We start from the raw sequence: 15,033 nt of genomic DNA, 5'->3' as shown, positions 1-15,033 counted from the left end.
TGAGCTGCTACAGAAAAAGAAAAAACACAAGACTGTCATTACTTCTAGGCTACTGATTACAAAGCATCACTATTATTTTAATTTACAATAACAATTACACAGCATTCGCCACCAACACTATAAAGTGCGCTGTGAAAACCTTGGCCAAATGGACAATTTAACAAGCTCTCCCTCAGTTTTTACAATAAGACTTGACAGTTGTCCTACAAATTGATACCATCTGTGTCATCGGTGGTCCAAAGTGAGTATCATATGCACAGCCAACCAGTAGAGGGCACACGCCGACCATGAGTAAGACCAAAAAAAGGAACAAGGATCTTTGAATGCTGGGAAATGTATTTCATCATATAGCAGTTGAATAAAAAGTGATACAAGTGATAAATGTATATTGCTATATACAGTCTTACGTATACATTGGTTTCGTAATTAAAAATATTTTTGTTTCGATGCCATTATTGTTTTAAAGTGTAATCTTCTTCTGGAACATTCTCTCGCTTCTTAATCTTTACCCAGAAGCCCACGTGCCCCACCGGTTTACCCATAGTTCATTACTTCGTTTCCTTTCTTCTGTCTCTAGCTTGTCCAAGATGTCGTTAATGGATGGAGCGTTAAACGTGTTCGGCACGAGAACGACCGGCGAGTCCGTTCGTTCTCAAAATGGTGAGCTATTTTGTTATCTCTTGTGTCGCAGTTTATGCCATTTCTGTTCTAATCGGTGTCTGAGGGAGAGTGGCAGGCGGGGTTCAATGGTTAGCTAACTAGCACTCCGCAGCACGTGCGGATAAAAAGATGCGTAGTTTCGCCTCCCTTTTCCTAAACTTGCAAGATATCCAACGTTAATCAATTAGGTACCTAAGCATAATATGTTGCCCACATTCATATAAAAAGCTGTCTAATAAATCAATATTAGCTACATTGTTGTCGAACGGTATATTATAGCTAATTCGTGCTAGTTAGGCTTGCTAAGTTGCTATATTAGCTAGCTAGCTAACGTTGGCTTACTAATACGCATATGTCATTGGCGTTAGGCATTCGCTAGTTATTAACTCGCAAACGCAGCTAGCTAGCACAATCAGCTACCTAGCCCTGTGCGTAACATGATTTTGCACACAAAAAACTAGGCGTTTCCCGTTTTTAGTACCGTTCATTCATCCATCCCAGAATGAACGGCTATGCTAATGGGTGAGAGAGAACACTGTCATCGTCTGACGGAGCGGCTGGCTTCGTCCACCCCTTCTAATAGAACTGACAGAACAATTTCCATCAGTTTGGACAGTTTCGGAATTGTGTTATTGTTTCTAGATTGGAATTGTTGATAGTTACTTGTAATAGTTAGCTAGCTATTAGCATAGCTAGTGTAACGTAGATGTCACTGTTTGTAACACATACATTTTGTGGCAAGGTAATCAGCTTTGATTGTGTGCCCACGTCTCTTCTGCAGTCATGGCCGCATCATCCATCGCCAACATCGTCAAGAGCTCCCTTGGCCCCGTTGGGCTGGACAAGATGTTGGTGGATGACATCGGGGTAAGTACTTGTGGCCGATTATGGTCACCGCCCTCAGTCTCAGTGGATATGGCCTGTGTACCATTCAGATTATTGACGGAAGAAGTGCTTACAAATGCTCTAATGTTTAGGATGTGACAATCACCAACGACGGGGCTACCATCCTGAAGCTGCTGGAGGTGGAGCACCCGGCAGCCAAGGTGCTGTGTGAACTGGCTGAGCTGCAGGACAAGGAGGTTGGGGATGGGACAACTTCAGTGGTGAGTACTTCCAACAGCTGCTCAGAACAGAGGTCAAGGGAAAGGAGCTGTGGCCACTGACCAGAATGTTAGTCTGATTTATTCCTAGCTGAAAGACTGTCATTAAAATGTTAGACTTCAATTTGATCAAGTAAACATTATTTGGTGAAGGTTGGACTGAACCTGCCTATTCACTATTCACACTATTGGTTCAAATTACCTGCTTCCTGTTTTTAGTACCGCCCATCTGCCTCCTTTACAGATGTTCGGCTATGCTAACAGGATAGAGAGACTGTCCGTCATTGTCTGAAGGGGTTGGGCGGCCTCCATTCCGCCACCTCTATATGAAATAACGGCACATGTATATATAATTGATTGTCTTATTCATTAAATCGTCTTCCCTGGCTTGTTCATATTGTTCTCTTACCTTTGTTTTTAAAGGTGATCATTGCAGCAGAGTTGCTGAAGAGTGCAGATGAACTGGTGAAGCAGAAGATCCACCCCACTTCAGTCATCAGTGGATACCGCCTGGCCTGCAAGTAAGAATCTAGCCACAGTCTATCCATTTTCCCCATCAATGTTTTGAATATTATCATCCTTTTGACATCCTTTTCCCCTCCACACTCCTGGTTCATTACTTGGTTTACAAGTACATGGTTGTTTGCCTTTATGTGTTACTTGTCTCCAGAATGAATGTGTCAACCAAGGTATAAATTAACTCTTGTGGTTGTTTGGAAGGAATCACCATAGGTTCCTTTCAATAAGATCATCTTCAAGAACACACAACTGTAGCTAGCAATTGTAGCACTAATGTGAAAACAAATTCGAGGTTAATAAGAGCTGTGTTTCTGTGGATAGTGGAAGATAATTTGTTTGTATTAGAAGCAAATAGATGTGTGTTCATTCATAAAACAACCAGTTCGGATTTTAACTTTCATTTTATATTGACTTATCTGTCCGCTGTGGGTGTGTTGTGAACTCTGCATGTCTTTCTCTGAAGAAAAATACAAAATGCTGTGTCTTTGGCTAGAGGGGAATCTCGGGGAAGGTCCTCCACTACAAGGCCGAACCAGGCTGAACTGTGAAAATCCCTAGTTCTGTAAACATGGAGCTCTTAATGGATCTTTCATTCCTACCAGGGAGGCAGTGCGCTACATCAATGAGAACCTGACCATCGCTACAGATGACCTGGGAAGGGAGTGTCTGGTCAACGCAGCCAAGACCTCCATGTCCTCCAAGATCATTGGAGTGTATCCTTTCTTCCCGCTCCCTGACTAACCTGAAACCTCCCCTTCCATGTGTATCTGTCATTTGCCATAAAGGATCACATAACAAGTAGGGCAGGGAATTGCTCACAATAAGATGTCACTTACTTGGATGCCAATACGATATGTATTGCAATTCTCACGATTTGTATTCCAAACATATTGCTCACTGTGTTGGCTGAAGAGAGACGGGAGCATGAGAGTTTTGATCAGTCATGAAAATAAAAGTGATGGGAACATGTTGGTTTAGTGCCACAATACCAGCATTTTGACTTCGATACCAGGTTTAGTATCACAATATTTGATCCCAAAACGATACCACAAAAAAAAGGTTTATTAACCAGTCACAGAATGGCACTTGATCCAGACAGAAACTCAGCTACTGCTCTGTTCAATCAGTGGGTGTCTTTTGAGTTCAATATCATTACATTTGAAAAATAATTGTAACTTCTTTAGGCAGCCATGTATGCATTAATTGAATCAATTGTACAATCAATTTGACTTTGTAACATTCTAACACCTAAAACAACAGTAATTTATTTGAATGGTGAATCTATTGATAAACTGGGTAAATCAAGTCTATTCACAATACAAGTGAATGCATATTATTCAATAGGAGTGTGTGCGTGCATTGAGTAATTGAGGTTGTTTTAGTTGATTTCATGGGGCTACAGATGACAAACAATCCCTTCCATTCAGGACTTATTTGATTGGCAACTGCTTAGAACATATTTTATTTTAAAAGAAGCACTCTTTTATAAAAGTGTGTGTACTGTCTCTTTAAGAAATGTATCTTCATTCATGATGCAGAATTTGGCTATGGAATCTAGTGGAAACCAGACGGGAGGCGAGGGAGACGTCAATGAGTTTTTGGTGGTGAGGGATTCTAAGTGAATTAATACCGTTTTTTGGTGACAGTCCACTTTGAAATCAGCATATTTTGCATTATAGTTTGCATATTATCACAAACAAAGTACTAGGGTAGTGAATTTGTTTGCTTCAGCTGTAAGCTGGCAAGGAAAGTTAGCTTACAATTAAAGCTGGAAGCTACCCGTATCGTTTTGCATTTAAAAATGTTCTATCCTATATGGACGTTGTTTTGCTTACAGTAATGAACAGTTTCTATATGCTGTGTTGCATTATTCAAGTGTGTAAACTTCTGTGCAGCATGAGTGGGGACTGGGGAGATGATGCAGCCCGGACAGCTTTAGCAATAAGTGGAGCAGGCTCTTCGTGCTATAATGGGGCTGCACTGGTAGATCGACTTGATCCTCTCAAGTGAGACACATTTGACAGAAGTACCGAAACTAACGTTCTAGGACCGAAGCGTTTTTTTTTTGGGGGGTTGTATCAAAAGTACTGACGTTTTTTTTCTTCCATACCCCTAAATATTGTGTTTTCAGCTGTTTGAAGCTGGTGTACAAAACCGAAAGTAAAAGACACGAAAAATAAACGTAGGAACGGGAAGCATAGAAATAGCGCACGTGGAACAGATCTACCGCTTTTTAGACTTGCTTTCAATGAGAATGACACATCTAAAAAAAATATAAAAAAAAATTGGTCATTTAGCAGACGCTCTTATCCAGAGCGACTTACAGGAGCAATTAGGGTTAAGTGCCTTGCTCAAGGGCACATCGACAGATTTTTCACCAAGTCGGCTCGGGGATTAGAACCAGCGACCTTTCGGTTACTGGCACAACGCTCTTAACCACTAAGCTACCTGCCGCCCCTCTATAACTGATGTTTCTATGTACATTTGGTCAGTTTGCCCAAAAAGTAACATATTGCAGCTTTAAAAAAGATGGAGAACAAGGTATAGGATATTTTTAAAAAAGTTTTGAAACGGGTACAGCCGACCTAATGCGATCTAGCAACAACGAACATTATTTTTTACTAATTGATAATCGGAGTCAAAGTATCGACTAATATCGTCCAAAATAATATTGCGATACGTAACTATCTTTATCACTAATAAGTAAATGGTGTCTTGAGCTTCACATCTCCTGGTAGCTTTGGTCAAGTTTCTGGCAGACTAGATGCGCAGACATTGCATCAACCAATGGTTGTGTGTAACGTCATCTACTGTGCAGTCATGCATCAGATTGCTATATCATATCATATATGTGGTTAGCTGATATGTTAACCTATCCAGGCGTTGTAGGATCTGGCATGCGTCTGCAATGTAGTCCGGCAGGAACTCTACCATTGAATGCCGGGAAACCCTACTTCGTCCTATAGAAAAGCTTGAATCCTTGACCAGTGAATCCTCAGTGATGCAGACTTCTTTGCCAACATGGTGGTGGATGCTACTCTGGCAGTGAAGTTTGTGGATCAGAAGGGTGTGGCGAAGTACCCCATCAACTCAGTCAACGTGCTCAAAGCCCACGGACGCAGCCAGAAAGAGAGCTATCTGGTCAACGGATACGCACTCAACTGCACCGTAGGGTCTCAAGGTACATGTGTGTAAAACATTGTTGATGGTGACTGTTTAGTATGTGTAAGGATGAGCGCCAGTTCCATAACCATACAACCATGAAATTACCATCTGACGCAATTGACCGACTCCCATTTAAATTAGCAGCTATGCTTATTCTTGTCGCGTACGCAGGGATACGCGTGGGAGACAGAAAGCTGGCTTTGAAAAGTAATGGTTGCGGTGCTTCTTGTATGAACTGTGGCACTATTTTTCTACCCACACATGCCATGATGACTAGATTTGCATTTTAGTCATTTAGCAGACGCTCTTATCCAGAGCTACTTACAATTAGTGAGTGCGTACCTTTTTATACTGGCCCCCCGTGGGAATCTATATTATAAAGGTTTCATGTTGATGAATGTTTTTATTGTAGTAGGTTAATCCTGGCTTGGGCCACGTTCAGTAGTAGGCGAATGTTGCAGATAGAAATGTCATGAATAGAGCAGCTGACATGATTCCTAATTTTACATGTCAGAGGCAGGTTTGCTCTACGTAATAGATTTCCATCTGTACATTCCACATGCCCTGATCAACACGGCGACAAGGGGAATCAGTAATTGCTTGGGGATAGGTTTATCTTGACCAGCGATAAGTGTCTGTCTTGTTTAGTGGTGTGTGTGTGGTGACTGGGTCTGGTCCCGCTGTAGGCATGGTGAAGCGTTTGACCAACGCCAAGGTGGCGTGTCTGGACTTCAGCCTGCAGAAGACCAAGATGAAGATGGGAGTCCAGGTCCTCATCAATGACCCAGAGAAACTAGACCAGATCAGACAGAGGTGCGTTGGACATATACCACACACTGAGGCTATTTGTACGAGACCTACTGTTTTAAGATCAAGTCTTGCCACATGCATGACAATATAAGACTATTCCCATTTAAATTTGCTACTATACTTGTTCAGTGGTGTTAGTAGTGATACGCGTGGGAAAAAGAATTCTGGCTCTGAGTTCAGGCTGCAGCTCTTCCCTGAGCTGTAAGACTACTTTGGGCTGGACAACATTTATCTAAAGACAGGGTGATTTGTTCATGCACTCTGATGTCATCACAGCTTGTTGAGACACATTTACACAGGGTTTGTACAAAAGACACACACACACATAATGTTTTCATGTTGATTTTGCTGTTCCAGGGAGTCTGACATCACCAAGGAGAGGATTCAGAAGATTCTGGCGTCTGGTGCTAACGTCATCCTGACAACTGGGGGCATCGATGACATGTGCCTCAAGTACTTTGTGGACGTGGGAGCCATGGCTATCAGGAGGGTCCTCAAGAGGGACCTCAAACGCATTGCCAAGGCAACGGGAGGTAAGCCACAGGTTTTGTTTACCTTATGATAAATGCATCATAACTGTCAGGTCAGGTCAACACAAGTTCTGAAACAGTTTCTCTTTTTTCAATGAGTGATCAAAACTATTTTCTGAAAGCAACCAAGTTTTCAGTTAACTTGTTACCCGGTGGTTTTGTTCTGTTTGTCCCTCAGCCACTATCTGTCCATCCCTGTCTAACCTGGAGGGAGAGGAGACGTTTGAGACGACCATGTTGGGCCACTGTGAGGAGGTGGTACAGGAGCGTGTGTGTGACGACGAGCTCATCCTGGTCAAAAAGTAAGAATTGGAACTGAAGTCATCTCATCTACAGTAATTATGTGCTCATGCAAAACCTTATTACATATCTTTGCAAATGTTTTGCTTTAGCACATTACTTATTTGTAACATTCTGTTCTAGTCTTTCTCTTTTCTCTCCTTATCCCTTGTTACTATTCACGTCTCCATCTTTCCCTATTTGCCGCCTCCTTCCTCTTCCCCACTCTCTCCCTCTGTTCTTCTCTTAGTACCAAGGCCCGTACCTGCGCCTCCATCATACTGCGTGGGGCCAATGACTTCATGTGTGATGAGATGGAGCGGTCCCTACATGATGCTCTGTGTGTGGTTAAGAGGGTGCTGGAGTCAAAGTCTGTTGTACCAGGAGGTGGCGCTGTGGAGGCAGCCCTGTCCATCTACCTGGAGAACTATGCCACTAGTATGGTAAGGAAATAAACCTGTGAATCACTGCTTCGTCATCTCTGTCCTGAGTGTCTAGATGGGATCAGCGGTATTGTTGCTTTTGAAACCCATCATGTTTCATGTCTTGTTTCCATCTGGAAAACCCATTTTAAGATATTAATTGTCCTAAATGACCAACACAGGGGGTAGAGCAGGTCTCTCATAAACCTGTAGTGAAGGCCAAAACCTCTGTGGATCCTGTTGTCAGAAACACAACTTGATACACTGGTTAATTTGTCATTTAGAATGACTAGGTTTTTCACTTTGGTCACCGGTGGCCAATCTACATTGTTTTGTGTGATGTTAATCTGTGAATATCTTGGCTGTTCCCAGGGTTCCCGTGAGCAGCTGGCCATAGCAGAGTTTGCCCGCTCCCTCTTGGTCATCCCCAAGACCCTGGCTGTGAACGCTGCTCAGGATTCCACCGACCTGGTCGCCAAGCTCCGAGCCTTCCACAACGAGGCCCAGGTCAACCCCGAACGCAAGAACCTCAAATGGTCAGTGTGCTACATCACTAGATATGAATTTCAACATGTGTGTTTGTGTTGATGTCATTTAAGTGAATGTTTCTTTTTTTAGATGCCATTGAGCTTGAGACAAGTTTGATCAAGTTTTACCACAAGGATGCTTTACATTCCCATTTTAAATTTGCTGCTGTACTTGCTCAGTAGTGTATGCAGTGATACGCGTGGGAGAAAGCATACTGGCTGAGAGTGGCGGCTGCAGTTTTTCCCTGAGCTTTAATGCCACTACTCTGGGCTGGACAACATTTTAATGTCACAATGGTTTGTACATTCTGCGTTGGTATCAGTTCATCACGGCTTCACATAGTTGTGAAACCAATGAGCTTCAGTTGTAGAAGTGCCTACTGTTCAGCAGTTTTCAATGCAGTAACTCTGCATCAGGGCTCTCCAACCCTGTTCCTGGAGACCTACCCTCCTGAAGGTTTTTGTTCCAACCCTAGTTGTAACTAACCTGATTTTGAGCTTATCAACCAGCTAATTATTAGAATCAGGTGCATTAGATTAGGGTTGGTAGCTCTCCAGGAACAGGGTTGCTAGCTCTCCAGGAACAGGGTTGCTCTACGTTGATGGTGTGGCTGTGATGTTGTATCTGTGTTTCTCATCTCTAAAGTTATCCTCTCCCCTAAAGGATTGGTCTGGACCTGGTGAATGGTAAACCCAGGGACAACAAGCAGGCTGGTGTGTACGAGCCCACCATGGTGAAGACCAAGAGCCTCAAGTTCGCCACAGAGGCTGCCATCACCATCCTCCGTATCGATGACCTCATCAAGTTGTTCCCAGACCAGAAGGAGGGTGGGCCTTCGTACCAGGACGCCGTTGCATCAGGACAGATGGACGGGTAGACATTCCAGAATCCGATGGTTCCAGTTCTGGAATCTGCCCTGGGTTTCTTAGATCCCAACTGTAGTTCTGGTCCACTTGGCTTTGTCTGTGTATTTATACATACAAGCTCTTGGCTGTTCCGTCAGTGTCCGTCATAGGCTGTGCACTTTGCTTGTTTACTTTTGTTCCCATGTGGTAACTTGTTACTGTGGGAACTGTAACTGATTCTGTTGGACACTCACAAATAAACCCCGACGGTAGATTACCGTTGATTTAACTCATTTTGTCTGGTCTGTATTATTCTAAAATATTTCCATTTATGTAGTTGTCATAGAAAATCAATAAATTATACATCAACATTTTGAAAAAGCATGAGTTCAGTTCATTATATTCTGTATTGATAAGTCATACAATTGAAGAGTGGACAAAGGCATTCATCCCTATAACAGGCTATCTACAGGACACACTAAGGTACAGCAAGCTTACTCGGCCTCAGGGCACTTATGCATATTTAAGGAAGGCGGCAGTCTTCAGTACAGGTTCTCCTACAGTTCATAGAGCAGTAAGGTACATGGCTAGCATTCCATGAGCGAAAGAAAAGGGCAAATAGGAATGTTGGAAGGCTGAATTCTCTATTCTAAAAGTCTTATTAGGTCAGGTGTGAACAAGTCCAGTCAGTGGGCTTCAATGGCTTTCTTTGGCACACAAGGTATGTAAACCATTGTTTAGCTGATGAAAGACTAGCATGTGATGCCCATTGACTAGTTACACACAGGCAGAAAGACTTTCGCCTCAAAGCTTTATACAATCAATTTAATACATATGCTATGGAAAGCGAAGGACCAATATTGGATGATGCACAATACAGCTCGATTGAACGGAGACCTTCGCCACTTTCCTCACCTAGATTGCATTCACATTTTTCAGCGTAGTGACTGGTAGAGAAATGAATGATCAATCTAATATAACCTCCATTCACACCACTCCGTTGAAACAAGTTGAGTAATAAAGCATTCTAAACGTTCCCTTTAGGACCAATAACACATTGCCGATGTTGTGATCTAGAGACTGCATCAGTATTTGCATTCAGTCACACCCTTTCTACACACATGGCAATGCCCATCCCTCCCCCGATGCAGAGAGAAACCACGCCCCTCTGACCCCCAGTCCTCTGGAGCGCGTGCAGTAGGGTGACCAGAACCCGACAGCCAGACATGCCTATGGGGTGTCCCAGGGAGATAGCACCCCCACTCACGTTCACCTGCATAGGGGAGAGAGAGCAAAGATGTGGTGTAACAACTGTTTGCCCTAAGCAATAGTGTGGAATTAATGGTTCATTAAATGAAGGAGAATAGAGTTACCTTATCTGGGTTGAGTCCAAGCTCTTTCACTACAGCGATAGACTGGGCAGCGAACGCTTCGTTTATCTCAAACAGGTCCACTTGATCCATCTGCCAACTGGCCTTCGCAACCTGGTAAAGAATCAATGAAAACTCTTCCTTTAAAATGAACAGGATTATACATTACAGTCATTCTAGAGTTGTACACATCTGAACATTTGCTAACTGGTTTCTGATTGGTTCTCACAGCTTTCCTGATGGCTGGGATAGGCCCAGTTCCCATAATTGCCGGGTCGAGGCCGGCTTGAGCCCAGGAGGTGATTCTGGCCATTGGCTTGAGGCCTCGCTTCTGAGCTTCTGATTGGCTCATGAGAACGGTTGCTGCGGCTCCATCATTTATACCTGAGGGAATGCATGGCAATTAATATAACACACAAAAATTATGAGTTTGACGAGATGCAACCCTGTTGTATATCCCACCTGAAACATTTCAAGGTCATGACCATGTAGACTCTAGATCACTATCACTATACCAGGAGAAACAGCAGAAAGAATAATGTCATTGGAGTGGTCAACTGGTAAGATTCCAAAGGATAATTGAGTTGAGGGATCTCAGTGACATCATCACTGTGCGTCAAGGATGAGTGCCCCCCTGCGTACCTGAGGCGTTGCCAGGGGTGACCGTGCCGCTGCCATCCTTTAGGAAGCAGGGCCTGAGTTTAGTCATTGCTTCCATGTTGCTGCCATGGCGAGGAAACTCATCTGTTTTCACCTCCACTGGGCCTGAGGAGAAAGGAATGTACAATACAGTTAATGAAACATCTACACTCATGTAATAATCATGTAATAAAGCAGATAAATAATAGGTGTCGATCATCTAATTCATTTCTAAGGAATGGTGGGTTAGCCATATAAGAAACATTGGGTCCACACCCAGCAGTAAGTAATTTGAGCACACTTGAGGTCTCAGGGGGTTCATTCACCAGCATAACAGATTCCTTGCCTTTTCTGGACGGCACCATGACCGGAACAATCTCCTGATCAAAATGTCCTGCTTTCTGGGCAGCCTCAGTCCTGTTCTGGGATTGGGCGGAAAACTGGTCCTGAGCCTCGCGACTCACACCCCACTGCTTAGCCACGTTCTCAGCTACATCCAGAAAATGAAGAAAACATTAGCCTACTGGATTAAGACACCCCAATGTTCCTCCTTATTGAACTGACAAATATTAGTTGCATTGTGTAATGGGAATATTTAAGATGAATAAAGTTCATATTCAGTTAAGAGTGATTAACACAATGTTTAGCATATTTCCCTTTCTGCAATACACCTGATTTCCAGTGTTCTGTTTGTGACACGGGTTGATGGTCACTAGACCAGATGCTGTATGTTATGGATTAAACTCATATCTGTTGATAGTGATTGACGCCAGACTGGAGGTACAAGGACCGAGGACACACTGATTCTGTGAAACACTGTGATTCTGTAGCAGCTGACAACGTCAATGCATTTTGTTTTTACTTCATACAAGCCTCTCGGGCTGGTGTTTAGAGAACACTTGGTACTGTCTGATTAGAATATAAAGAGCCTGTCTCCAAGAGGCCAGCTAGACATTTTCTCTGCTTCGGTGCAACCGGATTGATTTTTGATTTATATTAACAGGGACTGCTCTCCTTTTGTTTCACCTGGAAATTCCCATTACACATTGATATCAATAACTCTGTATCTGGTCCCCTGACCTGTGATGCCCATGTGGTAGCAGTGGAAAGCATCAGTCAGTCCATCAGCGATGATAGAATCCTGCATGGTGGCGTCGCCCATCTTTACTCCAGCCCGCATCTGCACTGTGTGGGGAGCCTGGGGGTCAAAGGGGAAAGAGTAATTGCAGATTAATGGGGAAATTTGGTAGAATGGTATTGATTTCACCCCATCTTTCTCTCTCTCACACACCCCCTCCCTCTCCACCATCTCTCATATCCCTCCTTCTCCCCCCATCCCTGCTCCCTCCATCTTACCCGGCTCATGCTCTCCATGCCTCCAGCCACCACCACGGTTGACTCTCCAGTCTGGATGGATTGAACGCCCAGACACACAGCCTTCAGCCCAGAGCCGCACACCATCTGGCAGCTCCAGGCAGGCACCGGGTAGGGGATGCCTGCCGCAACACTGGCCTGTCGGGCTGGGTTCTGCCCTTGACCTGGGGAGGAGAGGAGAGGAGAGTAAATGAGAGGGAGCGTGAGAAGTGAATGATTGCAAGAGAGAAGGCTTACAATGGCTAGTACACTAGATCAGTGGTTCCCAACCAGGGGTACTAGAACCCCTGGGGGTATTCGGCCCATCCACAGGGGGTACTTGAGAAGACTCATGGGACCATAGGCTTACTGGTAAGATGCACATGAGGGGGTACTTTAGGGGAACTCCGGGCAGTGCAATATTCAGTTGGTGGTACAGTAACCAAAAAAGGTTGGGAACCACTGCACTAGTTCACATGACACAGCACTGTTGTTATGAATATTACGTAATCGGACCTTTCACACTAATTACATTTGTTTACATTTTTGTCATTTAGGAGATGCTCTTATCCAGAGCGATTTACAGTAGTGAGAGCATAATTGTTTTTCTTTTTTAATACTGGTCCCCGTGCAAATTGAACCCACTGCCCTGGCATTGCAAGTGCCATGCTCTACCAACTGAACCACATGGGACTATTAACTAAGTAGCAGGTAAGCGCTAATAAGTAGCTATGATAAAAGGACAGGGTTCCGTTCCAGGTGGTCTTTACCTGCTGTCAGAACATGCCCCATGATGACCTCAGACACCTCCTCAGGCTTCAGGTTGGCTCTCTTCAGGACATCCTTGATCACCACAGAGCACAGGTCTTGGAGGGGCACGGTGGACAGAGCACCATTGAAAGACCCTGTGAAACAAGATAATACAGTTGAGAGAACTATATCCAGTATCCACAAAAAGAACAGGGCATTGATTGTATGAAATCATGGGTTCATAACGGGGTAGCTGGGTTTTGAGAAATGCACTTGGCCATTGGTATGATGATGACTGATTCTATGGTGTGACAGCACTCTCCCATTGCATTACATCAGACAACAAGATAACAGACGTTATCATCAACAAACGTATTGATTGCAAAGTTGCAACAGTTGTTGCAAAGACACCATCCAACTAAAACACGCCCAACCCCATTCATGGTTTCATCTCCAGCCTATCGCGAATACTGTAGCTGCTGGTCCATGGTACTATGACCAACAGCCAATCGCTGTTTCGAGAATCTGGGCAGAGGGTGAGGCAACCAATCAAGGTTCAGCATAAGAGAATCCATTGAAAATCCTGGTCAGGAGGTAGCTCGCGATAATGAACGACAGTAATGGTCTATTCAATTCATAGGTTCAATTACATTAAAAAAAGTTGTTAAAAAAAGAACATTGTCAATACACTACACTCAAAACCAGGACTGGAAAAATGTGCACGATCGTTCAAGCAACGTCAGCATCGCTACAAATCCAATCTCGTGTGATAAGGAAATGCAACAAATAAACATACATACAGGCAATTATTATTGATACAGGTAGTCACCTATAGTCACCTATGTTGCAAAGGATTGCCTTAGTGTGGAATCAGACAGATTCAATAGACTTATTTACCAATGGGGGTCCTTGCAGCAGAAACGATGACAACAGACTCAGTGTTCATATTGACAGCTAGCTGGTAATCCTTCAGATTTCACTCTGTGGGCTGCTCGGTCGCTTGTCTCTTCCGTGGTGTTGTCAGTATCGTAGTGGCCGGCTAGCTAGCTAGCTGTCTCAAGCACTGAATTTGTAAATGGTCTCAAGCATGTTGATTAATTTGAATGACAAAAGAGATCCTCCTTCGGCAACGAGCAAGAATAGCCTTGGCAGTAACAGAGACAGATATTTGACGAAAGCACTACCTAATGGCTAGGAGGACTTCGGACACGATCTTGGCAGCCACACAGGCTGTGAAGCAATGTCTGTCTGTAGCTCAGTCTGTAATCCATACTGGTGTACCACACAAGGCGGAAGGGGGCACGGGTAGCTTTCCCCAGCTAGCATATGAACACTTCATAAACCATGGCAAAAATGTGTAGAATTACAGGAAATTAGCTGTAAAACTGCAACATTTTCTCTCAGCCTCATGGCAAAATGTGTAGAATAGCCGGAAATTAGCTTTAAAAATCAAAATTCTCCCAGCCGCATGGCAAAATGTTTAGAATAGCATGAGATTAACTATAAAACTGCAAATGTTTCTCTTTGCTCCATGACAAAATGTGTAGAGTTGTAGGAAGTTATCTGTTGCTTCTCTGCTTCCCTACAATACAGGAAATATACACAGTGCACAGTGCCTAGTTTTGTATAGCCTAGTTTTGTATCACATTCCAATGAGCCCCCCGAAAGTTGCACCCCTGTTGATCACTTGTTAAATCCACTTCAGTCAGTGTAGATGAAGGGGAGGAGACGGTTAAAGGAGGATTTTTAAGCCTTGAGACAATTAAGACATGGATTGTGTATGTGTGCAGTTCAGAAGGTGAATGGGTAACACAAAAGGTTTAAGTGCCTTTGAACAGGGTATGTAGTAGGTGCCAGGGGCACCGGTTTGTGTCAAGAACACATACGTTTTCCGTGTGTATCAAGAATGGTCTATCACCCAAAGGACATCCAGCCGACTTGACAGCGGTGGGAAGCAATGGAGTCAACATAGGCCAGCATCCCTGTGGAACGCTTGACACCTTGTAGAGTCCATGCCGAGACAAATTGAGGCTGTTATGAGGGCAAAAGTGGGGGGTGCA

General features: G+C 43.8%; 2 protein-coding genes across 2 annotated transcripts; one reads left to right on the top strand and one right to left on the bottom strand.

The window, feature by feature from the left end:
• Nucleotides 1–534: 534 nt before the first annotated feature.
• LOC121548753 (T-complex protein 1 subunit alpha) lies at nucleotides 535–9,154 on the top strand. The gene is made up of 12 exons (XM_041860292.1): nucleotides 535–660; nucleotides 1,442–1,527; nucleotides 1,638–1,766; nucleotides 2,187–2,284; nucleotides 2,885–2,995; nucleotides 5,282–5,463; nucleotides 6,134–6,260; nucleotides 6,615–6,790; nucleotides 6,966–7,089; nucleotides 7,317–7,509; nucleotides 7,861–8,024; nucleotides 8,680–9,154. Exons 1-12 carry the CDS (start codon nucleotides 588–590, stop codon nucleotides 8,891–8,893), a joined length of 1,677 nt encoding a protein of 558 aa, XP_041716226.1. The 5' UTR covers nucleotides 535–587; the 3' UTR covers nucleotides 8,894–9,154.
• A 95-nt stretch (nucleotides 9,155–9,249) lies between these two features.
• On the bottom strand, nucleotides 9,250–14,236 carry LOC121548754 (acetyl-CoA acetyltransferase, cytosolic-like). The gene is made up of 9 exons (XM_041860293.2): nucleotides 13,871–14,236; nucleotides 12,994–13,128; nucleotides 12,227–12,408; nucleotides 11,951–12,068; nucleotides 11,217–11,360; nucleotides 10,874–10,996; nucleotides 10,461–10,615; nucleotides 10,235–10,345; nucleotides 9,250–10,134 (listed from the first exon to the last, which is right to left on the bottom strand). Exons 1-9 carry the CDS (start codon nucleotides 13,917–13,919, stop codon nucleotides 9,964–9,966), a joined length of 1,188 nt encoding a protein of 395 aa, XP_041716227.1. The 5' UTR covers nucleotides 13,920–14,236; the 3' UTR covers nucleotides 9,250–9,963.
• Nucleotides 14,237–15,033: the final 797 nt, after the last annotated feature.

Source organism: Coregonus clupeaformis, chromosome 33, assembly GCF_020615455.1.
Source record: "Coregonus clupeaformis isolate EN_2021a chromosome 33, ASM2061545v1, whole genome shotgun sequence".
Lineage (NCBI taxonomy): Eukaryota > Metazoa > Chordata > Actinopteri > Salmoniformes > Salmonidae > Coregonus > Coregonus clupeaformis.
Note: the sequence above shows the minus strand (reverse complement) of the source record. Positions and strands in the feature narration are given on the sequence as shown.